Source organism: Triturus cristatus, chromosome 3_1 (assembly GCF_964204655.1).
Source record: "Triturus cristatus chromosome 3_1, aTriCri1.1, whole genome shotgun sequence".
Classification (NCBI taxonomy): Eukaryota; Metazoa; Chordata; class Amphibia; order Caudata; family Salamandridae; genus Triturus; species Triturus cristatus.
The window spans coordinates 316,718,714-316,745,548 of record NC_140583.1 but is presented as its reverse complement, the minus strand read 5'-3'; the positions used below and the strand labels follow the sequence as shown (position 1 = coordinate 316,745,548).

The following is a 26,835-nucleotide window of genomic DNA, read 5'->3' as shown; positions in this document are numbered from 1 at the left end:
TGTAATTGTTTTTCATTTTGCTGACAAAAACAATGTTGAAGTTAACATTGATACATTTACAGAATCTGGATAAAACATTTAGATCAATTGAGAATAATTAGTTACTGTGTTGTTTAGAAGTCACACAGATAAGTGATATTGGCGAATTAAAGGGCATCTCAACCAAACCACCCACTCATGTTTTATGATGATATCGTACCTCATGACAGCATCGCCCATGATATCATATAATGTAACCAATAACATATCATGTTTCTGGGTCAACAGACAGTATATTATCACATTTTACCTGCTCCATTCGGAAACAGATGTTTCCCATTTGCTGCATGAGAACACACCATGTTAATCCTCTCCTATTCATAAGCATTAACATAATTGGGTCCTTATATGGTCTGCTAACACACAGGTTGCTTCCAACCAGTAAAGCCTGATATAATTATTGATGGTACTACATTTTCACACAATATCATAATTCCTTGGAGGGTGAAATTTGTGTCACCAACCTGTATTGTAAAGAAAGATAACAGAGAGGCAGTATGTGAATTGTATTGCAATGAGTAACCCACTGGTAGTCTATGACTAGGTAGTCTATGACTAAAGACATTCACTTCTGAAGGGAGCTGCCTAGTTGTCCAAAAGCACATATGATGAATAGTGTTACCAATGAGTGCCATGTGAGATGACAATAGCACTTTTTATCTACTAGGTGTCACAAATCTCAAGTTTCAGCGACCAGAGGACTTTGATTACAAGTCTGGGCAGTGGGTAAGGATTGCCTGCCTCTCCCTGGGAACCAACGAGTACCACCCCTTCACCCTGACCTCTGCTCCCCATGAAGATACGCTGAGCCTTCACATTAGGGCTGCAGGGCCATGGACCACCCGCTTGAGAGAGCTCTACTCCCCTGAGAGTGTGGCTGAGTTAGAAGGTTATCCCAAGGTAAATGGAAGAATGCCTTCTTCTCCTTCCTTAGCTATATGTATTAGTTGTATTCATTCATTCTTGATTCTACATTGTAGATGGGCCTGTTGGTTTTTTCCCTGAATTAACCATGGCCCTCTCTTTTAGAGTTTGCTGTGTGTGTGGGAACTTTTGGGCTTATCTTTTCTGTGTGAGTTTTTACAAGAGCTGATCGTTTAAGCCACTTTTGTTTTTGTCCCTGATTTATAACTATGCATTTATTTTTGAAGCATATAAACCACTATAAATAATATAATGTAAATACTGTAAAAATAAAGCAACACGCTGCCTTGCATTATCTTCAATTTACCAAACCACACAGAGCCACTTAAAGTGGCTTAGAAAATCACATCTAAGAGCTTGCGTAGCCCTTGTGTCACCTGGCGCTGCCTTGCGTGCGCAAAGGCAATGGAAGCCCTTTGTAAATGTTGCTCTCAGTATTAATAGATGAAAACATTCAGGAGCCATACAAATAAATGTGATTTTTCACAAATGATTATTTCCTTAATATAGATTTACCTGGATGGACCTTTTGGAGAGGGGCATCAAGAGTGGAACAAGTTTGAAGTTTCAGTTCTAGTGGGTGGAGGTATCGGAGTGACACCCTTTGCTTCCATCCTCAAAGATCTGGTCTTTAAGTCATCTGTCAACACCAAGATTTTATGTAAAAAGGTAAGAAGTGCTAATCATAGAGCGATCTTGTACAAGAAGGATGAGTGCATTATGATGATGCAAAGTTGCAGTGTAAGAAGTTGAGAATGAGATAATAATACGAAGACCCGGTGAAGGAAACAAAAGAATGCTAATGATATAAAGATCATGAATAGAAAGACAGAGTTATAATGATACTGATCTGGCCTATGCAGAATTAACTGTTAAAACAAATAAGGTGTTTTATAAGCACTAATGCTCATAACCATAAGTAAAGGATTACAATCGACTATTGTCTATAGCAGTCAGCAGTGTTTTTACTATGCCTAGATGTAAGCATAGTAGAAATACTGCATCCTGCTATTCTGTCTATGCAGATTGTAGTAATATTACTATGTATACAACCCAGTAGCTGTAATGAACAAAGACTGCTATCACGTGTGACAAAACAGACCACAGACACTTGGATGCAGTTTATTTGCTTAGGCTTAAAAACAGCAGCGGTCTGTGTAGATAAGCGTGGTGGGGCAAGGGGGGATGTCAACCGACAACAGCATAGGAATCATTTATTTATTTAATTTTCCCTATTCCATCATCTGTCGACTTATCATCCCCCTCCTGCCCCACCGTGCTTACCTGTACTGAATGCTGCTGCTTAGAATCAAGTCATTGTCTTTTTCTACGAAAAGGAATCCCTGACCCATCATTTTTGGACTTTCTTCCACTACATCCACTACTAGGCAAAGCATTCAAAGCATTTCTTTAATTACTTACTGCCATGTAGAGAGATGTTCTTTCTCAAAGAGCTTAAAAAGACATTTGGGCAAATTTATCCCAAATTCAGTGGCTGCACCAACAACTTGCCTAATAATAATTCTTAGATGACCTGCTGATAGAACAGAGTGCAAACAGGACTACGTCCAGCTACAGGAAGTGATATTGGTATAGTAATGTTACGATTCTATGTCTGAAATTCAAAGTAGACAATCAAGTTGTGAATGAATGTGAGAATATTGTGATTACCCTTCAAACCTATGTAAGACTAATGCTTACATACTTAGATATTGTTTATAAAGTTCTTATTTATATACTGATTGGTAGAACTTTTGTGAAAATGTAGTGGTGATCCGGTGATGCTTAGATTTAACGTAAAAGTGTCAGTGTAGTAGACAGTATAAGGGTTAGGGTATCTTTTCCCTAATAGCATATGTAAAATTCTGTGTAATATACTCACAATAGTGCTTACAAACCCGCCCTACTTAAGAGTTGACCAAGAAAAATAATAAAGTAGTACCGCACCTATTATTACGATTACAGTGGTGTAATTTCCCGCGGGGTAAAACCCTGATGCAGTATTATAATTACACGTTTTTATACTCCTTATGAAGAGTACCATTCAAATCAGTGTTTGAACACCAATTAAGACCAGTTGATTACGTATTCCAAGGCTTTTCCCCCAAGCACATTTCACTATGTTAGATGATTTCGAAATGTGGCCGGTTTATTAATAGATATGGTATTGCTCCAACTCTCCACCCAAATGAGCATTAACACAAAATGAGGTTTTGCCGCAGAGCAGCGCCACAGGCCTTCCTGCTGCACTGCCCAACAGCAAAAGAATAGGGGGGAAAATCACCGTATCTATAAGATATCTATAAGATACGGCACCAACGCGGACACCTTTGCACCATGGTGCAAGGGTGACTGCGTTGCGGGGATGAAATGTTTTTGTGCAGGAAGGAAAAACTTTCCTGCGCAAAAATAATCACAAGAGGCTTTCTCCTCTTTCTATATGTTCTGCAGAATACAGCAGACATGGAAAAAGGAAAAACAAGGAGAAATAAATATACTCGTTATGCCTCCCTTACGCCTCCCTTTGCGAGGCATACCTTTTTGGCGCTGCCTCAGATTTAGGATTTCTCGTACATCTGGGGCAGTGTCAAAAAGCCATGGATGCTGCTCGGAACACCCCCAGCAACACCCATTGCACGCCCCTTTAACGCAGAAAACTATGCTAAAGGGAACGATAATTATGAGGCAGCATTACGCCAAAAAAAGTGGCTTAGTGCTGCCTCGTAAATATGGAGCAGGCTCCTGTGCCACGGAGCGTCACAAAAAAGTGACATTTCTGCGGCACAAGGAGCCTCATAAATGAGGCCCTTAATGAGGTCAATTGTGTCTGATGGAAACTATTTCTGCAGTTTGAGCTTCCTTTTCACTAGCAGCATGTAAGTGCTCACCATGTAACATTGAATCGTCCGGTTTGTGTACCTTCAGGTTTACTTCATCTGGGTGACACGTACACAGCGACAGTTTGAGTGGCTGGCAGACATCATTCGGGATTTGGAGGCCAATGACAAGAATGACCTGGTGTCTGTACACATCTACATCACCCAGCTGGCTGAGAAGTTTGACCTTCGCACCACCATGCTGGTATGCTGATTTTTTTCCCAGGGCACTCATGAACAACGTTGAAAGATTTTCTGGGAGAAAGGGCAATGGAACCGTTAGCGCTCTTAGTGACAGTGAACATATATAAGCTCATAGCATCTTGTGTATTCCCATTTCTGCCACTGCCTTCATGATTCATGAGACCAATGGTAGTAAGGGCAGTGCCAGCGCAAACCCTAGAAGTCCCTAATTGACAGCCATGACTAGCTGATTTATTTACAATGGAAGCCATAACAAGCAAAATGTTATGCACCTACAGTGGGACAAACACTGCATAGTTAGTGTGCAAAAGTGTTGTCAGGTGATGTCTGCCTTTTTTAGTATTGTCTTTTGTTTATACTTTAATGATTTCATTGCATATGTTTGTTTAATGAGTTATTAGTTTACACTCTGACCACCTGGCACAAATGTAATTTGTGGCAGTGTGTTTTAGCATCTGATAGTATTGATGAGTCTCATTGAACATGTAAGTGCTCCATTTTCCTTGAGCCTTGGTAGAAAGAGCCTCAAAACCAGATAACCATGTAGACTGCATTCCCCGCTGGCGTTGCTCAATATGGAGCTGGAGTTAGGTCACCAGGCAAGTAAACTAAGCGGACACCAGTCGTGTTGCCTGGTTTTTGTTTAAACATTCATTCTTTGTAATCAAGGCACATATTTTCCTTTTAAAGGGCTGAAGCCCTCACACCTACAACTTTATGCTTCTTGATGTCTTGCACCCCTTAATGTAGTACTAACATTTGCAAACATAATTTTGTACTGGTAGCTTGGGCACCATGCTATTTTACATGATAGGGCACCTGGGCCCTCTTGTACAACAATTCCATGAAAGGAATCTTAAAATACAACAAATAATTCACAATTTCCGATTCCTTAAATGGAACGTTGTTAGAAAGCTATCACAATTTACCACCGACTTCTAATTAATCCATTGCTATTTTGAGAACCAACCTATGCATTAATAGGTTGGTTCTCAAAATACTGATTCGTAGTGAGTTGCAATTTGACCTACCTCCTTAATATGCATGACGTGGGTCCTATATTGTGACCAACTACGATAGGCTTCATACACAAGCATGGTGGTCAGCTGGGGTCAGCAAAACACCATGTCTGTGAATGCTTTTAGAAAACGCAATCTTTAAAAAAAATTGCAGCCAGTTTTCCTGACAGAAAAGAAAAAAATGACATAAACTGTTTTATGAACATATGGGGTGGTAAAATATCAATGTTTTGCGGCCAGATTTCAGTTACAAAACATTAATACAAGATTCGGTATCTAAAAGGAATGCCCTTAAGACGCACCTTCCAAATACGGAATTTGTATTTATTCCAAAGCCCAATTAGTGATTCGGTAAGATCCGGTAACATGTTACCGAATCGCTATTTGGATTTGGTGAAAAAAAATGCCATTTTGTGGATGGAAAGGCTATGATTGTCCCATTCGGAACCTTACAGACCATAAGTTGGTTTTGTACATGAGGTCCTTGATGTAAAATAGTGACTCTTCGTTAAGGCTTTTGGAGGGGTCTCAGAGGAGGGCTCATTTATTCACATCATGTGTTTGCACTTTGCTTAGCCTTTAACCCCTTCGCTGCGGCACGAATTCCGCTGCGGCGCTGGGGGGGTTCGGGGTGAGCGCGGCGCCGCCATGATCGTGACGGAACCACGCCGTCATGAGTCACGGGCGAGCTGTGCTCATGACGGCGTGGTTCCGTCACGACTCCGCCCACTCAGTACTTCGCCCGCACAGGCGGGGAATTAGTGCCGCGTGGGCGGAGCGGCCGCAGCATGACGGAACCACGCCATCATGAGCACATGCCGCCCGTGACTCATGACGGCGTGGTTCCGTCATGCGCGTGGAAGGGGTTAAAAATTGAGGCAAATACATCCTCTCCTGAAATCTCTCATTCACAATGTAAATCAGGAATCTGCCTGGACAGCGTCCTCGGCTATCCAGTAGTACAATGAAAACCACTCCTAGTTAGGTTCTGGTGTTACATTATTTAGGAAAATAGATAGTGACAGGTAAAATAAAACTGAATTGAGTTACTAAGAGGTTGGAAATATGCTTTAGATCAAATGTGCCTGTTTGTCATTTCAGTACATCTGCGAACGCCACTTCCAGAAAGTGTTGAACCAGAGTTTGTTTACGGGGCTGCGATCCATCACTCACTTTGGAAGACCTCCATTCGTTCAATTCTTCGACTCATTACAAGAAGTACATCCTGAGGTCAGTAATGGCAAATTACCAAGCATGAGTTTCCCATTCACTATCTACTTCTCTCTTCTGCATGTTTTATCTTCTTACAAATCCTTATTGTTAACAGTATTGTAGTTAAATGTATGTAGACTCAGGCTATTTGTGGACAGGACTCATAGATCCACAAAGACAAATATTTGTTTTAAATCTAAACTATAGGAATGGTCATATTACACACAATTAAAGTGGAGAGCAGAAATATACCATTACTTTGTCTTCTTCTTACTTGCCTCCTTCATCTGCCCGATTAATCAGCATTTGCGTATACAAGATGTTAGTTTAGTTGATGTTGCATCTGCCACAGGTTTGCTCACTATACACTGTATGAGATGTGCATCTGAACATTTTCCATTTGTAAACAGGAAAATGGTACCTCAGTAGTGGCTGCTGAACTTTGTTAGTAATGGGGCATAAATACCTACAACAAAATACAGAGAGCAAACATACAAAGCAAGTGAGCTCTACTTCTTCAAGGGTGGCCTTGAGTGGTTTTCTCAGCCTGAGAAATTTCTGAAACAAATGGGACCAAATAACACATTTGGTAGCACAATGTTTACATGAATTGATAACAAGCCTCAAGTTCTTACTCTGCGCTTCTGAAATATTTCACTATTTTCGTAATGTGCTAGAAAGAAAGACTCATGCCAAATTGTTTGAGACAGTGGTGGAAAACAGAGCATTTTCAGCACATTTTCAACAAAAAAATGTTTAAAAAGTCAATGGTATAAGAAGTTCAGAAAATATAAACTTGCATGACCTACAAACTTTCATAGCGCATATGTAGAAATACAATAATTATTATGTAACAAAGTTGATCACAATCTGCTCCAAAGGAAGATGAAATACAGCAGAAGGTTAAAACACTTTCTACTAGGTCTGATTGATTTATGAGAAACACAGACCTGTAATAAAGATAATTAAACAATAATAAGTTAATGCACATGACATCCAAGAAATGGGTGATATGTCAAGGGGTGCATTTGGGACTTGCTCAGAGTGGCAATGGGCACACTGAGATCAATGCAGGTTAACAGTGATAGCCAATATGTAGATCCCTGATCTTCAAGACAGGATCAAACTGTGAGACATGCCTTCAGATCCACAAGACTCCTTTGGAAGCTTATCTAAATCTGCATTATCTATGGCCCACTATTGTGAATTTTACCTATCTTGCATTCTCACTTTTTCGCTTTGACTTTTAAAATTTATTATTTACATGTCTTATTTTTATTCCTTCAGGTGCGCAAGATTGGGGTCTTTAGTTGTGGGCCACCAGGCATGACCAAGAACGTGGAAAAAGCTTGTCGCCAGCTGAACAAGAGGGATCAGGCTCACTTCATGCACCATTACGAGAACTTCTAAATATTGCACATCAGATAGCACAGTTGTGTTTGTCATTTATATATTTTGTAGCATATAGATGTTCCACATTTCAGCTCCCAGGATAGTCAACTATACACCCTTAAGCTGTAGGCTTCTGCTCCAGTTGGAAGGCTGTGCCTACAACCAATATTTTCATAAACGTCCTTATGCAGAGCCAGGGTATTGTCAATCCTAGTATCAGGTTTTTCTGATCCCATGTCAGTAATTTATTCTTCAGGCTAATCCCTCCGAAGTTGCACAACAGAATCAAAAAATCTTGTCTTTGTTCTGCGATTGTGTTTATTATTTAACCTAATAAAGTTTTATACAAAGTTTCTATTGTGTGATTCTTACTTTGTTTTTCTTGTTCCATGGGATGTATTTGTAGGCCCAATGTATACGTTCTTGTGCTAGCATACCAGAAACATTCAGTTATTTTCCATTGCTCTATACATTTAAGAAAGATCCTTACTCATCTGGATTTTACTTTGCTAGCTGGATGCCATCCACATTGTCTCAAACCTTACTTCAATTTCTGCCCTTCTCAACATTACCACAAGCACTCCGGTGCCTGTCCTGAGCATTTCCTCAATGTCTGACCTAGTTACAGTATCTGTGCTACCAGTGTCCCTTGCTGCTGTGGCACCTAATTCTTTATAGCAACGCCTCTTAGAGTTTTTTTTCATCAAACATCAGAATCATATAACATCTCCTTCATGTTCAGCCAATTTTTGACAGATCACTCCCTGAAAAACAACACTCTTACTCTACTCACTCACATGTCACAATTCTTCATCTGATCCTGATTTCTGAAACACTCACTTTACCCACTGAAAATGCCAGTTGCAATCCCTTCCATTCCAGGCCCCCAAATATTATCACATGCACTCCTCAAATAACCTTCCACTATTTACTCACATTATCAATGCCATAACGTCCCTGCAGCCCCCTACCACAAGCATAGACCACTTCTATCCAAGCACTTACAACCACTATTTGGGCAAATGTGGAAATGGAGTAAACCACAACCTCAGAGCATCTTGACTCCTATAAACGTGCTCTGAATAATTTGATGTCTACCCTCACAAATGCCAAACCATAATACTATATCTGGATACAATGTTCTCACTGCACTCCTGCCCTGAACATCTTGCTCACACCATAAGCACTTTTCAGTGCCCTCATCACAAACCTCTCATGCATTTCTCCATCTCAGTTGAAGGCTTTACCCAGATTCTCCAATAGAATCTTGGGCATTAGAATTAACCTTTCAACATATCTCCTAATCCCACTTCCATCCTCCTTGATTCCCCATATAGTTCCCTCTATCTCCAACAAGTGCTCCTCCTTTTCTCCAACATCCTTCAACAAACTAATACCATCATACCTTATATTAGAGTATTATACCATAAACTCTTACTCATCACTGCCAAACCATCATGCTCACTATCTCACCCTGCAGTCCACAAATCATCAAGCCACAAGCTTGCTGCTCTCACATTTGACAACTTTCTTTAATTACTCAGTACTTAACACCTTACTTTAAATCTGCAATACGTAGTGTGTGTATTAAACAAACTATGGCAGACCCTTTAATGCATACCAAAGAGTGGCCTGGCTCTCTATACACTTTTTTGCTCATTCTCAAGTGCCTAACGTTTAATTGCCTCACTGCCTTCCGCATTACTCATAGCCTGATTGATCCTATTACATTTGGGTTCTTTGCCTTACACTCCACAGACACTGCTCTCTCCTGTGTGTGTAGTTTCATAATTCTGCTCATCATAATTTTCACTCCTCCATTCGTATACTTCTCGATTTCTTTACAACGCTTTATATTGCCAGTCACTCCCCTCACTGTCCTCCACCTATGTTCTTGTTAACATTGACGTGGGATTAAACCGTTTACCCCTACCTTTATGATTGTTCTTTTTTCAGTCTGTTGGTGTGTCACACTCTCCAGCACTTCACCACTGCGAGTTGATGTCCTACGAGGCTGTGTCTTGGGACCTCTCATCTTCTCCAATAGCCCTCGCAGATAGTTGAAATCATCACTTGTTTCAGCTCTTCCTACAACGTTATGCAGAGGAAGCACAACTCATTCTCTCATTTACTTCTTTTGCTATCCACCTATGGACAAAGTTCTCAGGTTGCCTCAGAGCATCCATCACTCAGTGTCCATCCAAACGCTTACACTTAATTTATGTAAAGCAGAAATAATGTCCTATCCTGTCAACAACTCTACCTTAACTTGTCCATTTTCTCTAGGGCATTTTAACGTTTGCAACATCAGCCAGAAACCTCTGTGTAAACATCAACTAATTCATTAACTTAGAAACATTCATAATCAACATATACACTGCAGCCAGATTTCAGGAACTGAACATTTATAAAAACTGAACACACATTTTCTTCGACACAACCAACACACTAATGTCATTGTCAGTTACAAATTGAATATTGTTATAGTGTTTTGGTGGGTCACCCCATGCTTCTTTGCCTAGGGACAAGGTACATAAATTTGTGACTAAGACCCTGTAAAACCTGTCTAAACCCCAAACCTGGAATAGAGCTCTGTACTAACAATCCTGAGTATGATAGGCAGAAACTGCCCCCCTGAACTTCCTCTTTTCTATCTCGAACCAATCCATCAACTAAAAGCCTCTATTTAGGTTAGTTGTATTCTCCTGGTCGAACCAAGAACTCTGGAATTTAGGTACAGAGTATTTTTTTCAGGCGCGATCGGCCCGTTTCACAGAATCGGGCCATTTCCAACTTCAAAAATGCATTTGGGTATGTATTAATCCCAAATTACGAATACATACAGATTTGGTATTTGCAAGGGGCGTACTTAGAGCTTCCATTTTAAATTTTTTAACACATCCTGTGTTCCTTTAGGGAAAATGGGCTGCATTAAAAAAAAAAAAGATTGCTCTATTTAAAAGCAATGATAGGCTTGGTGGTCTGTTGACCCCAGCAGGCCACCAGCCCTGTGTTGGCAGCGCATCCTTGTGGGTCACTAATTGCAACCTACCTCATTAATATTCATGAGGTTAATCTATTTGCGACCCACTACGGATCACTATTTAGGGAATAGGGGCTACATAACCCCTTTGTACATTAGTAATAGAGATTACCAAATAGCAATTAGTGAAAATTCACTATCATTACTACTATTCGTACATCTAGCCCTAAATTCGTTGTACTTTATGGGACCCTTGTATAAAAACTCCCTTCTAAATTATGCTGCATCTCTCTGCTCACACCCCATTAAAGTGTTTTTCATGCAACAACTCATATCACTAGTAGCTAACTAATTTAACTGCACTTTAAACCTTTCTGCCTAAATATGTCTACCTGAAGAATAATTGTCAGTACTGTCTCTTCTCAACAGTTTCTTATTTATGTCAAAGACCATTTTCCTTTACATTGCCACCACAAATGCTAACTATACGGTGGGCTTGCTCCTAAGGAGAGTATTTTAGAATGCTTCTTTTCTTACTTCAATTCAAATTTAAAGGGGTGTGTTTTTCCTGCAAATCAAAACCGCAGGAGTACAGACGTTGTTGTTCAACTTCTGTTCCTAAGACTTTCCTCAAGATATAACCTAAAAAACATGATTCCCCCAAAGATGTTGCCACAGTACCTCTATATAAAAGAGAAAACAAACTGAGGGGCTGGTGGGTGAACCGGTTGTAAGAGATTTCAACTTAGTTAATGATCACTCATCTTTGTTAGAAACAAAAATTAGCTTTCACAAAATAGTACTTGTCTGTGCTTTTAAATGGTAAGGGTTATCACTCCCACTGTGTGTCCTGCTTCTTAGTTGAAATCATTTGATAAAAGCCAAAACAACGTGTGTTATGAGTGGCATTATAAGGTGTATCATTTTGTATTGCAAGCACAACACCAACATACCATAACATTTCATAAGGTCGTTTAGGTGCATAACAAGTCTTTCATTTTACATCCAATGTAACATGGCAGTTAATGATATTGGATTCTCGTAGTGTAAAAAAGAAGCTGATGATTATTGATGTCCTGGAGAAGGCTTCTCCAATATTTACTTTTTCAACAACATGACCCTAATATATCAAACTGTTTTGCAGGGTTTACATGTGAATATGAGAACTTAGGGAAGACTTTTGAAATACCTGTACCACTTTGTTGAAACTGAACAAAACATGTCATGCTGAATGGCTATGGGAGGAGAGGAGTCCCTCAGTTCTTTACATGAAGCGGTTGAGGCTTAAATTGCTAGAAATAATCATCCCAGCCTCTAAGTAACATCCCCGCCCTACTTCCACATCACAGTTCCTATCCTAAGTCCTGATCATGAACTGGCAATCAAACCCAATTCACTTCAATCTGAGGTGTTTGAGGAATAAACTTCTCTCACCTTGATGGTGTGAGCCACTGTCTACTCAGCTTCTTATAATTTCCTCCAACTGGATAAAGTGGAGGCCAACTAATCTAAGTTCAAATACCCTGCAAATTTCCCCAAAGCATCAGCAAAAAAGTAAGAACACCATTTAAGAATTACCAGACACCCTTTTTGCCAATCAATACATGGTGGGCAGTACCCTCTCCATCAATATATAAATCATAACATCCCACATGGCTGCAAAATGAGGCTTGCTCCCTCCTCTCTTTTCAATAGCTCAATCACCATTTTCATCTGCTATAATGGAGCGCTGATGATTAAGTCCACAAATGTATGCCTTTCTTTAGTCAACCACTTATTCCTTGCCTTGCACATTGTCCTATTGCACGTCCTCTTCACCTCCCTCCCTGACACGTTGCACCACCCCACTTGCATAACTCATTCCTCACTTCCACACCACCCTACCAACCTGCTCTTAGAGTTTTTAAATCTGACCACCATCCCAAACATGCTCACCCCTAACAATCCACATCAGGTTACTCTCACTCAAATTTTCATCTCAACTAACTCCCACATATATCCTACTCCCACGAGTACCATGCTAGGACATCTCAGAGACTGCCAGCCCCTAACCTAACCGTCACTTCCCACCCTCACCACTACTCACAGACCAATCCATTCTATGATACCACACACTCTCAGTCCAACCTACACTTACCATGACTTCAAATCCATATAATATTTTTCCCACACAATGAGAGCCCTCCAGTACAACTGTACTCCCCTTATACCTTATCAACAACTACACATTTGGTTGATCAACCTCACCTATCGCAGTACACTGCACCCCATGACCTGTTACTTTCACTCACCACCTTGTACCCTTATCTTTCATGTTCTACTTCACAAGAAGACCTCTCCATGCATATTGAATGTCCACCCAGACAACCATATGTATCCTTCATCCTACCCACCCACTTGACAACCAATTATAGCTATCACTGCTTAGCCCCTTCCCTACACAGAATCCCCTAAATACCCTGACTACAATACCTCTAATATCACACAATTTACCCCTTTCCCCATACAATATTGACAACTGTCACCCCTCTTCACCTTGATCAACCACTACCTTGAAAGCTACCCTCCACAATCCGACTGAAAACCCTCAATACCCTCCTTCTTCCTATATAATTCATTCACATCCCACCATGCACTCAATACCACATTACCTATCTACACAAGGAGATCTCTTTTCACACACCAAAGCCTACCCAACGTACTCCACACCCCGACACCCTGCTTATACCCACACACTTTAGTGCCAATTCCCACCAAACTCTATAAAGCCCCTACAACACCCACACCTCTACCTCGCTTTGCCACAGCACCACCAGCATAGCTTTGAACCAATCCCAACATACCAACTCATTGGACCAACCCCCAACTGTGCACCCAGGATCAGCGCCTCACTACGCTACATTGGTCTACAATGATCCTCAACTCTAAAACACTGTCTACAATATTCACCCTCCAATGACAAAAACCCTAAATGAATACCATAACAAGTCACAGTTTATAACTCCACATACCCTAGAACACAAACTTGATCTCCTCCACTCGAAATTCACCCATCTTGATGTAACTATATCCCACCTCTAGGCTGTCTGCTCTCTTAGACTCTCTGCTCCCCAGCTGAGGGCTTACTACCCCTGCACTCAAAACCAAGGAGCAGTCAGCTAGCTTGCCCCAATAGATTCCCTTCCAATCTCTCATCAGGCTGATATTCTTGACTTACTTGCAAGTTGCAGCACCTAAATACTCTCAGCTGCCTCCTCCCCCTCAACTCCTACTACTCCAACCAACACAAAATACTAACTATCTAATTGACTTGGTCAAAACAACAGTCCGCCCAAAACTGGCACCAGTCTACAGAAACATCCTTCTCATTCCTACTAAAGCTCTTGACATCCCCACATCAAATCAGTTATGTTTGCTTTACAAAACATGTTCCATAACTGCAGATCAGCAGTCAAGCACAAGCTGGAGATTTCAGACACTATCAGACACTAAAAGCTTGACCAGCTAATCCTTACAGAGACCTGTCTAAATGCCACTTTCCACAACATATTTGATCTTCTACTTCCTCCATATTACTCCATCTTCAGAAACAACAGTAGAGAGAGAGTTAGGGAACGCACTGCAGTCATCTTCAGAGACTCGCTAGGTTGCAGAGAAATATCCACTTGCTCTTCCTCCACATTCCAATACCGAACTCTGGACATATGTGTGCAACACAACTCCTTTTTCAGAATAAATGTCATTTTTCACCCTCCGAGGCGATACCAAAGGGGATGATGGACGGAGCGTTTGACTAAATAATCAAACACTCACCCCCAGTCAACTGATCTGGGTTTAATCGATTATCATTCTTTAGCTCACTCCACCACCCCAGTTCAGACATGACCATATGCAAATCAGTCTGACCCTGTGCCTCATGGGAACAGTCCAGCCCGAACTGCCAAGCCATGTCTTCCCTGGACTGGAAACAAGCATCCTGGGACCGGTTTCGGGTTCATAACCCTCATCAGCCAGGCTATCTTGAATCCAGTGGCAAAGTGAGCAAGGGATCCATGTCTGGGCATACCCTACCAACTTAGGGTGAACAAAGCGATACCAAATGAGGCACAGGGTCAAGACTGATTTGCAAATGGCTGGGTTCAAACTGTTATGGCATGGTGAGCAAAAAAATGATGGATTTAGGCCCAGATCTCTGTACTCGGGTGAATGTATGACATTGTTCTGCATTCTGTCCATCAACTGTTGTTTTTGATTTTGTCACCTCGAGTGGGACGGGTATGCCCAGACGTGGGTCCCGTGCTATCCATGCCACTGGAATCATGCTATCCTGGCTGAAAAGGGGTGAAACCCCGAAACCGGTCCTAGGATGCTTGTTTCCAGTCCAGGGAGGACCTGGCTTGGCAGCTCGGGCTAGACTGTTCCCATGAGGCACGGGTCAAGGCTGATTTTCATATGGCTGGGTTCAAACTGGTATGGCATAGTGAGCAAAAAAATGATGGATTTAGGCCCAGATCTCTGTACTGGGGTGAATGTATGACATTGTTCTGCATTCTGTCCATCAACTGTTGTTTTTGATGTTGTTTTTGAATTTATCACCCACCAGCTTTTTATCTAGGAATACATGGATCATGCATATGAACAAACATTGACAAAGTCATATTTCTGGGTGACTTTAATCTTCAGCAACTGATATAGTTTGCCTTCTTTCTTTCTTTCTGGAAACTATATGATCTATGGATCGACCTTATAGCAACACACTTGAAACATTGGATACTCTACCTAATAATATCTAAAGCTCTTAGTAGATGAACCCATACCAGTGGACTCATCCAACCATTTTCTTATTCCTTTCTCGATGTGACTCTCTCATTCAGGGACCATGGGCCAACCAAAAGGACAATTACCTGGTTTTAGGAAACTAAGAATATCAACATGGTCAGCAAGGAGCTACCCGTTCAGCAGCCCTGTCACATATGTTAATCACTTCATTGCTCGGTGTTTTGACTGTCTCTCAACTCTGCTTGATGAGGTAGCTAAGCTCCAAAGCAAATGGAAAATACCTAAACCATCAGCTCCATGGTTCAACAATGCCTTATATGAGGGATGAACATCCCTGAGAATACTGGAGAAGAAATGGATACAGTGGCTCTCCACCTCAAACCTTACATTTCTCTGATATCCCACAGGACTATCTAAAAGACATATCTTCTGTGAGAATTCTAATCATTTTAGGTCCTTCCTTGACTCAGCCAAGAACTGACCTAAAAAAGTCAAAACCACCCACAGAACCTTCATGTCTACAAACATCAAATTTGACAATCCATCAATGAAAGAAGAATAGTTTGCACTATTCTTTGACTCCAAAGTAAAATTGCTTCTTTGCCAAAGATGTCCGTCCCACTCGTACCTCGGTATGCAAATCCAAGAACATTTCACAACTATTTGACATAATTAGGGAGGACTATTTACTGAAAATCGTTATGATGACCAAACCTTAAAACCTCTTTGTGGACCGTATCCCGGGTAATATTTCCAAAGACCCCTACACACACATGTTCCCTTACTTGGCAAAACATGGGAATTTTTCTCTCACCAAGGAGCATATGCCGACTACCTCAAGACTGGACAAGTCATGTGACTCCTTCAAAAACCCTCCACAGACGCAGATGACTCTCTAATGGAGCTGGTACACTGGAAGAATGAAGCAGGGGGACACTGGTGGGATTGACCAAACAGCAGTAACTATACCTGCACGAGCGTCCCATAATTGCTAATTAAACCGAGACAGCCACAACGTATACCCCACCTTTATTTGAGCAAGTATAACCTCCTATCTCCCATAAAAACTATGGACAATACGAGTAGTATCTGAAAGCTTTGCAAACTATTTGTGGCACTGCACATTCCACCAGCATTCATGCTACAAGTCTGTGTAAGTCCAGCGGGGTACAGAAAATTGGGGACTCATTATACAATGTGGAGATGTGAATCTATATTACCATGCTCAGAAGTTCTTGTTACATATGTTTTAATCTGTTGTAAAATTATTGGATAGCCAGTCACAGCTGCAACCGGGATCATGGAAAAAAATTGGACAATGTACTAGATAGCCCTGGTACAACAAAGTATTGCATGGCTAGTTATAAAATTGTGTAGACATACTTATTGTAAATATGCGGCTAACATGTGATAGTCATTATAATGAGCAAAATTTCACATATGCTATTTTCATATCATGTATAATGTGTGTAGATGTACATAAAATACAAGATCAATAAACAGATGGCTTAAAAAAATCAAGACAACTCACTGAATACATCAAAGACAACAATCTCCTAGACGAATACTAATTCTGTTTCAACCAGGGCTGCAGCACCGAAACAACACTGCACTAGGTGGTCGATGATGCACTTTGAGTCCTAGACTCTGACAACTCCTGCTTCCTCATTCTTCTCAACTTATCCGCAGCCTTCAACACAGTAAACTAACCAACTCTCCTTGATATACTCAAAAATGGAATGGGCATGGCTGGCTGGGTTCTTAAATAGTTTATATCATTCCTCCTGGGTAGGTCACAAATGATAAATATTGATGATTGCTTCTCAATACTGATGGATGTTGATCAAGGAGTCCCTTAGGGTCATATCCTTGCTCTGACCCTATGCAACCTGTATATTGAACCTCTTGGTCACCTACTACGAAAGGCAGGGATTGTCTGTTATCAATATGCTGATAACACCCAAGTCTAATTAAAGGTCTCCTCTCCAAATGAAATGACATCTCATATCTCGCCATCACTCAAAACTTCCTTTTAAGCCTTGATGACCTCATAACTGAAAACGAACTCTTCCAAAACAGAATTCCTCCTTATCTCTTTTTCAAAATCTCAACTTCCAGTACAAGCGTGGATGGCCATGCTCAACATCCTTAAGCAAACCCAGCATTATTGACCGTGTCAAATCCCTAGGCATCATCCTAGACAAAAGGCTCAACTTACAATCACAAATCAACACTATGACAATAAATGCACAATATCAACTTCAATTTCTCTGTGTAATCCCTCCTCTACATTCCAGAGCAACATCTGAAATCTCTTATTCAATTATTTTCTAGAAGTGACTATCGTAAAGCCCGCCTGATTGGTCTCCCTAAGACCAATCACACCCCTCTGAAATCATTCTTACAATCAGCAGCACACTTTGCTCTATTGCCAAAACAAATGATGAGATGTCACTCACTCTGGTCATGACTGCCCATGCAAGCAAGGACTATATACAAGACAGCTTGTATCAATCATAAGTCCTGCAAAATATCTACACCCTGTTACCTGACGAACAAACTAAAGCTATCTGCAGGTATTAGACCATTGCAAAATTCGGAAGCACTGTTGATAAAACCCCTGACCTTAAAAAAAAAAGAAACAACTCATGGCCCAATCCTTCTACGGAAACGTGACTAGAATATAGAACTCCATATTTCGGAACCTACACGCCACTACCTCACTGGTGATCTTCAAAATGGAGCTGAAAGCCCTTCTCCTTCAAAGAGATTTCAGTTCATGATATCTTAGCCTACCTTTCCTGTGAGACCGCACCTCTGTGGTTTAGCCTCTGACCACTGTCTTTGTTTAACTGCTTTACCTCCATTTCATTAAAGCTTTTCAGTTGACAACCTGCACACCGCTGCAACTTATACTACTTACTTTATCTATCAACTGAAATTCTGTGCCATTGTAATGATCTGTATATTTGTAAATTTGTAACCAAAAAACCTTTTCAGACATTTAGCAATTGACTTTTGTTTATTAACTTATGTTTTACTGTAAAGACCTTACATAATCATGAAATGTTCAACCTTATGTAATGGTCTTTGTTTTATTGTAAAGTACTCTAGCACCTTTGGGTAATGTCTGCACTATATAAAATGCATACATTAATAAACACATTTGCCCCTACTTTTGTGGCAATGTGGTTCTAGGGCCCTGAGACAAAGTACAGCATGACTGAATTCAGAAGCTTTAGTTACTAACTAAAGATGCCTGCTTTGTTACACTGCTGATTTCTAGTGATACATTTTCATAGATTTGCAATTCTAAGGACTAACATCAATGTGGTAAAGTTAAGGAGTAAACCTTGAACCTAAATCATGTTGGTCACTCACCATGAGATGTTGTTCAATCGAAGCATCCTGTATCAGGACAAAATAGGGACACGCAATTAGGAATTTGTAGACTTAGGAATACCACTAGGCTTAGAGGTGCAATGCTTTTGTATATTACAGTGTCTAAAAATTCCTTGGCCTATTGTCCCTGTTAATGGCACTAGTGTGTATTAGCTGTTTGGTAACTTATCTATTGATACTGGCTCTGAAGAGGAGTTGGATCCGTACTGTAATCAGGCTTCCACCCAGATCACAGTACAGAGACTGCTCTCATAGAGGTTTCAGAGTTTGTTGAAAACAATCTGGACCATGGCAAGAAGGTCATTCTGATTTTTGGGGGGATTTATCAGCAGCCTTAGATACAGTTTGAGTGCAGTCAGTCAGTATTGTTGGGAAAGCCAAAAATTGGCGACATTCATACCTAACACATAGACTGTAGACACTCTATCTTCCCCCATTCAGATAGGGTTACAAAAAATTGAACCAAGGGGGCTCTCAAGGCTCATCCCTGAGTTCAGCCTTATTTAATATGTACTTGTCCCCTTTAGCTAAAATTGTCAACCAGTGGGGCTTCAATCGATGTATATGCGTTCTTTTGAGCAACTTGATATAGCCCTGATGGATAACTTTCCAGGAGGACTTCGGAAGGTAGCAAACTGGATGTAAAAGAACTGACTAAAGCTGAGCTCCTTTTCCTTTGGAATATGACCCCCTTCAACTTAATATGAGGATGGCCATCCTCTTTTGTCAAGCCACTGACTGCGGCCAAAGTAGTAAATACATAGAAGTAAAAGTCAATCAGAATCTCTCCTTTAAAGCCCACATTAGTGCTGGGACAGGAACCTGCTTTGTTACCTTGAAATCGCAGAGAAAGATATAGAGTCTGTCTAATCTCCAGACTCAAAAAACAATTGTGTTGCCTGTCATCAAATCTTAATTGGATTATGTAATTCCTTTGTACCTGGGTGTTCCTGCCTTTAATTAGGAAGCTTCAACTGGCCCATAACACGGCCGCAAGTGCTACACTAAAGGTTGCAAAGTCACAATCAATTCGGGCCAGCCTCAAGCAAGTTCATTGGCTCAGGATCAAAGAACTAATTAGGTTCAAGGCTTTGGTAATCCTGCTTCGGGCAGTTAACAAAAAAGGTCCTGCTTACCTCTTGAATAGGTTTTGCTTCTATCATCTCCTGAGAGCTCTTCGCTCTGCAAATCAAGTTCTTCTGTGGGTTCTGAGAATCTATAAATACAGGTTTGGAGGCCGTTCCTTTTCAATATTGCCTGCCAAGCTATGGAATGCACTTTCGACTGAACTTAGGATGTTGGATTCAGAAAGTTTATTTAGAAAATGGTTAAAAACTCTCCTTTTTTTCATACAAGTAAGGTTCTCCTAATTATTTGCTGTGGGCTAGCACCAGGATGGTTCCTGGTGCAGCAGCCGTGCACTCTATAAATTCCTCAATCAATCAATTAATCTTGTGATCTCCCATTTTGCATCAGTGTTATCTAGGCAACTTGTTTTACATTTATGGTGTGGTTATCTGTGCCTTCAGTCTTTAATTTACTGACTGTTGTCTGTTGGTTGCATGTTTCCTATTGGATGGTTCTCCAAAGTTGGTGTTTCAGGTGTTTTGACCTTCTACCAAACAAAGTATGTTTCTCTGATTATGTGTGTGTGTACACTGCTCTCAACTGCTTGTGGATTTGCCCAGTAGCAGTGGCTCTGCAGATGATCTTTGAAGTGGGACTAGATCTTGAGACTTCCCTCTAATTCATGGCGTTGTCTTCCTTCTTTAATGTCAGTCTGTTTTTGTTTGTTGTAGATTTTTCCAATGCCATTTGGATTCAGGTCTTGCAGCTTTCCATTAACTGGCATGAGTTTGGTGTGCTGAGTTTTGGTGAATGTGTTTGTAGGAGAAAAGGGAAATAAAAAACAGCAGGTTCACAATATAATATAACAATTTACTGAAAACATTTGAATAATAATTGGATAGAACAGGAAAACATGTAATTATATATAGAAAACAGGATGAGGGAAGGGGAAAGGGAAATAGAGAGGGCAAAAATAGAAGCACTTCTCATGTAATGAATTTAGCATAATTTTAAACAGTAGTGGAATTACAAAAATCATAGAGTACATATTATCAGGGAAAGAAAATGCAAAACATGTTACTATTAGAATGGAAACTCTAATAAGAAAAATATTGTATTCAAGGAGGTTTAGATACTTTATCAGTCACAGGTTGATGTATGAAAGGCTATAAAACTAAAGAATCTAGAAAAATGGTTAGTGGATGCCAGAGAATAGTTAGAGACATTGGGACAGTATTTGCACAATCTAGTCAATGTTTATAAAAAACACCATACCACCATGCTTGAAAGGAATTATGTAGAGCATTCTTCCAATTTTTTGTAATCTGTTGGTAATGCAACAGCAATTAACAAGTCTACAATTTGTATAGTAAAAGTACCACAATGCCAGTCATAAGAAAGACTACCTAAAAATAAATTGGTAAAGGAGAATGGTATATATGTATGGAAAATGTAGTTAATTTGTTTCTATACTTTTAACTAAAATTGATAGGTGGTGGGCCATTCAAATACATTTTCAATCTCAGAAATTGATGCAAAACAGGACCAACAAGATGGAGTGGCGCTATCAAACATCTGTAAAGAAGAAGAAGTGATTAGAAGGTGTGTTTAAATAAACAAAAGAGTGTTTGAGTTGTATTGGCAGCACGTGATGTCTTGAGAATTTTAGGCCATAATTTGTTCCACAAGGGAATAAGAAAGGAGGTGTGAAGATCTGCTTCTCATTGTAATTCTAGGGTTGATTTTGTCAATAAACAGGGGGAGAGGTAAGGTGGGTATTTATACGAGAAGCAATAGGGGCAGTCAGCAGTAATGTTGGTATAGGTGAAATAGCAAGAGGGAAAATGGGTAACGAATAAAATGAAAAGTATGTGGTAGAAATAGAAAAGATCAGTGACTGAAATTTGTGTTGATATGAATGAGGAAAGGGAAAAATGGATTGACTGCGAAAAAGAGATAGGTGATTGGTTATGTATCAATTGATGGGTTTATTTTAGACTTGTATCTCTATAGGCTTTCCAAAAGATAGTTATATTATTAATTTTGATGAATGTATTATACCAGATTGAGGATTGAAGGAATTGATCTAGAGGTGAAAGAGAAGAAATATAAGATGGAAGTAATATTTCTCAAGCATTTTTGGGAATAGGAAGAGACAGGGAATAAAGGCATTGAGTACAGGATACACTTTTCTGCAAATGAGAAATGTTGAATCAAATATAACTCCAATTCTGTCCATAAGGTAGATGGAATTGTGGTTGGACCATCTTGAAAACTTATTGACTGTTTTAAAAGGAAGCATTTTGATAAGACTGAAAATGAGGAAAAGTAACTTCCCCTTGCAGCTTTTTCCTTTGTATTTTGGAAAAAGATATACAATACTGTTTACTATTTCATAATAATGCAGGGAAAATGCAATATATTTTTGGGAAAGTAGAGGTGGGAACGTTAAGTAGAATTACTGAAAGATAGGAAAGAATGATGGGGACTAACATCCTCGTAATAGAATCTAACCTACCCCAACAATAGAGAAATAGTGGATTGCATTGAGTAGTATGGTTAGATAAAGTAGACAGTAAAATAGTAGTCATGAGTAATATAGCTTCTTCTAAAGAAGTTGTGAACTAAAGGCCAAATTATTTAATTTTTGTCGGGCTCCAAAGAAATCCTGAAAGGAGGAAATCGTGTTTGATACACCATTTGTTAAGTGGAAGGATTTCCCATTTGGCAGAATTATGTTTATAACCTGAAAGTGAGGCAAAAGTGGAAACTGCATTTAAAAAGGGTTGTAAGGAAGAATCAGGAGAGGCCATATATAAAAGAATATCATCAGCGTACACTGAACATTTAATTTGTGTATCTCCATATTTGAGACCTTGTATGGCACTATTTTGTTGAATTTTAGATATAAAAGGTTTGAGAGGTTAAGGCTTCTTGTCCTGGTAGCAGAATTGGAAGAAGTAAAGAAAGTAAATAATTGATGTAATTTAGGGATTAATTGTTTCAAGAAATAGACAGAAGAATTCAATAGGAAAACCATCAGGCCAAGGAGCTTTACGTTTTGAAATAGAGTGAATGGCAGTACGACCATCATAAGTTGTGATATCAGAGTTAAGGGAAGAAAAATCAGTGGTTAAATCAAATTCCTTATGGATAGAAGAAAAATAGGAGCTAATATGAGATTGTAGAGGGTCTAGTTCTAGTATATAAAGATTTTGGTAGAATTTAATAAATTAATTAAGGATATCAATCTCCAAAAAGAGGCATAGAATCATCTATTAAAATAGTTTCTATTTTAGTTTGCCCCTTTTTAATTTTAAGATAATTTGCTTAGAATTTTCCTGCTTTATTTTGCCCTCCATAATATCTGGAACCAGATTGAAGAAGATAAGAATTAGCCTCTTCCGTGGAGAGTTTATTGAAAACACATTTGGCCTTAATTAAATTATCCAAACAAGTATTAGATTTGGATATGAAGTAGGATTGTTCTAAGGATTTAATATGTTTCATTAAACCCAGCACTTAAAAAAAATATATATATATCTTCTTTTTGGTGGAAACATCAGTAATGATAAAATCTTTAGAAGCATCTTTGAATGTATCCTAAATAATTGGAAATAATAAATCAAGAGATTTATTCAAAGCAAAATATTCAGTTATAAAACTATTAAAACATTGTGTGAAAGATGTAACCAATAAAAGAGAAGTATTGAAGTGCCAAAGTCTACTTTGGGGGGATGGGAAAGGAGGTCTACAATTACCGGTACATGATCAGAAATTAAAATGGTGCCTATCTCAGCTCATAAGATGTGTTGAGATAAGGGTTAAGAAACAAAAAAGGTGATCAATTCTAGATTGAGAGAAATGTACACACGATAAAATAGTATATTCTTGTAAACAGGGGTTGCAAATTCTCCAGGAATCAATAAGGGATCTTTGTTTCATGGTGTATGTGAATACGCTCAAAATCTGAGAATTACACCAGAGGTGCCTGTATCGGACAAGAGGGCCCGACACCAGCCACATGAAATTGACTAAATTCCATTTTACTGGTCAGTAATAATACTATAACCAAACTTTTTGATATAACCAACTACAATGTGGGATTTAAGGTGTGTCACATATGATTGCAGGATATCAAAAATCCATATGCATAGAAAATAGGGCATTACTGCACACTTAAAATTGTTACCCTTTTGATCTTTGACCCGTTTTTTCCTATTCTTCCACTATGCACAGGGTAGTGGCAAGTAAAGCATAATCAAGTCCTTCTTCTCATTTTCTATCGCTTCTTTGATAGAGCAGTAGTCGCTTTTAACGTTTAAAAGAAATTTTGATAGGGCATCCTATACTGACTTTGATCCCTTTGTACTTTTAGCCCCCTTTGTGTAACCTCAGCTGCTCTAACCTATATGAAATTAAGTGGTCCTGATGAAGGTGGACTCAAGTTTAATGATCCAATGAAACGTGCATCAACCCGATCCTTTTCCAGCTGGCGCCATAAACGCGGAAAATAAGGAAGGATTCTCACCACGAGTGTATTTGTGAAAGCCAATTAAGCTGGAATTTTATGATTGTAAGTTCTGAATGTGTATAATTGGGATGAGGTGACTGTTTTATGAGGTTAGTTCATTCATGACAATGTAAGGGGTTGAACTTAAACATGATTAAATGTATACTCAACACCGCAATATTATGCATTAACTGTACATTTTAGGAAAATTGTTTATTTTGTTGAATTATGTATGTTTTGCACTGTGTATAAAAATACAGAAAGATTTTGACTTTTAACACTTAAAAAATATAAAATGGAAAAAATTGTTTACTAAAATGAAATTATAACAGAAGATTAACAAGATAAATAAAATATATGAATTCATGAACTGTTGCTGTCTTTAGATATATCTATTACAAAGGGATAGCCCGTATGAGGTCTTATCAGCCATTGAGAAAATAATCACACATCACACAGTCAATACTCAAAGAAAACACCTCAGATGATTATAGCCAATGGAAACTGAAGGTGCCCACTGACAGTCACGCATCACAATGACTGTTATAGCCACTGGAAACTGAATGTGCATGCAAACAGCCGCACATCACAATGGCAACAATCAGAAACAAATCACCTCACCGGTTGCAAACACTGCATCTTAGTCCACTCCAGACTGGGGGAGTCACAGCCGGGGTTAAGAGCCTCAGCAAATTTGGGTTCTGTTGTACTGAAGTAGATGCGTCCATCCCCATTCGGACTCCAAAACAATCCCCGTCTCTAAGTCAACACCCCTCAGCTTTATAGTCTCAAGTCTTATAGTCTCAAGGTTCCGAGAGGCCCTCCCTCTTCGCCAAGGAAACATACTGGAATTGGTCATTTTCCATGCAGGCATTCCAAAGGCAAAATGAGTTCCCACATTCCTTCTGCATTCTCACATGTTCCAGCCTTTATCTTAATGAAGCTTACGAAAGTCTTCAGCAGTACATTCAACAATCTCCTCTCCAAAAACAATGCAACCTTGAACATGAATAACCTTACCAACTTGAGTAATCTGGGGGGCCTGCCTGTGCGCGCAAAAAGCTTAAGCAAGATAGAGTCAGAATTCAAGATGACATGAGGGCACGTCAAAGCCAATAGTAAAAACTTCATAATACATCCCAATGTACAACACAATGCACATGTGTGCACCACTGCCTATAGCATCACATACTTCATCTCTCAATGTCCAACACAATTCACATTGGTGCACCACTGCTCATAACTCTGCACTTTGGACCAAAAAGTACATTCCACACCTCTCTCTCTCTCATGCTTTCAAATGCACATCCCATATGTTCTATTCTTGGCAAGCTGTTTCACTCTGTGACAGCCCCCACTTTAAAACTACGAGAGATACAAAATAAATCTTCAAGGGAAACAAGGCATATGCAGGACAAACATTCAGGCTAGGGTAAAAAAAAACACCAAAAGTCAATTAAAATCATGGTAGTCAAAGGTCATCATGTGGTTTCAAAACATAGGCGTGCCTCTAGTACTACAGTTGCTTAGAAGGAAATGTAGAGACGCAGGAGGAGGCGGGCGAAGGAGAATCTTGAGATATCATATTGGGATGTTCCATATTGGATTCCAGTATAGAAAAACAGGGGCATATTTGCAAGGAGTGAACGCCGCCTTAGCGGCACTTTTTAGACAGTTTTGCGGTGATATTTACATAGCCATATGTAAAAGCTGTCGCTAACCTCTGTTAGCGGCAGTTTTCCGGCGAAAACGTCCATAGAAAAGATTGCCACTTCTGTTAGTGATAATGACATGCAAGGGAGGCGTTCCCGTTCAAAAACGTCTGCTAACCCCACTTCCTGATATGTACAAGGGGATCCTTGAATGTAGGAGGACCCAAAAAACTGCCTCTAACTGCAGTTAGAGGCAGTTTTTGAAGACCAGAAAATAGCTGGTCTTAAAAATGGAGATAACACCTGGACCTCATTTCAGCAGGTTTTGGTGCTGGACAGCGCTGCAAGCAATGTTGCTGCGCTTCCCTGCGACAAAACTACAGGACAGGAATGCATACCATCAATGAGATAGTCCGCTTTCCTGGGCCTCAGTCATGAAACGTGTTGCAGCGCTGCAACAAGACAGTGTTGCAACACTTTTCACTACGCCCATCTTGCGACACCGCGGATGTGCTGTATTCACTGGACAGCGCTCCATAACACAAGTAATGACAGATACATCTGGAATCCTGATGTATCTGTCTGCGCCAAAGTCACGCATTGCTGCAGTCGTGTCACAAGCATGAGGTAACTCCAGCAATGCATTGGGCCAGCCTATCCCTAAGGTATTGCATCACCCTTACGCCTGCCATCAGGCAGGCGTAAGGTACTGACGCAGTGCTGTCCTACAATTGTCGCAGTGAAATCTGAGGGATTTTACGGTGCCACTCCT

At 39.9% G+C, this 26,835-nt stretch overlaps 1 protein-coding gene across 2 annotated transcripts in view; it reads left to right on the top strand.

Annotated features, from left to right (window-relative positions):
- Positions 1–8,019, top strand: part of LOC146860183 (dual oxidase 2-like) — a 130,913-nt gene extending 122,894 nt beyond the window's left edge. For both annotated transcript variants that reach the window (XM_085644018.1, XM_085644016.1), the window contains 5 exons: positions 707–939; positions 1,474–1,632; positions 3,889–4,044; positions 6,164–6,292; positions 7,562–8,019. In XM_085644018.1, the coding sequence (XP_085500144.1) occupies positions 707–939; positions 1,474–1,632; positions 3,889–4,044; positions 6,164–6,292; positions 7,562–7,684 (800 nt within the window). In that variant the 3' untranslated portion in view covers positions 7,685–8,019. The remainder of the gene's footprint in view (positions 1–706; positions 940–1,473; positions 1,633–3,888; positions 4,045–6,163; positions 6,293–7,561) is intronic.
- Positions 8,020–26,835: the final 18,816 nt, after the last annotated feature.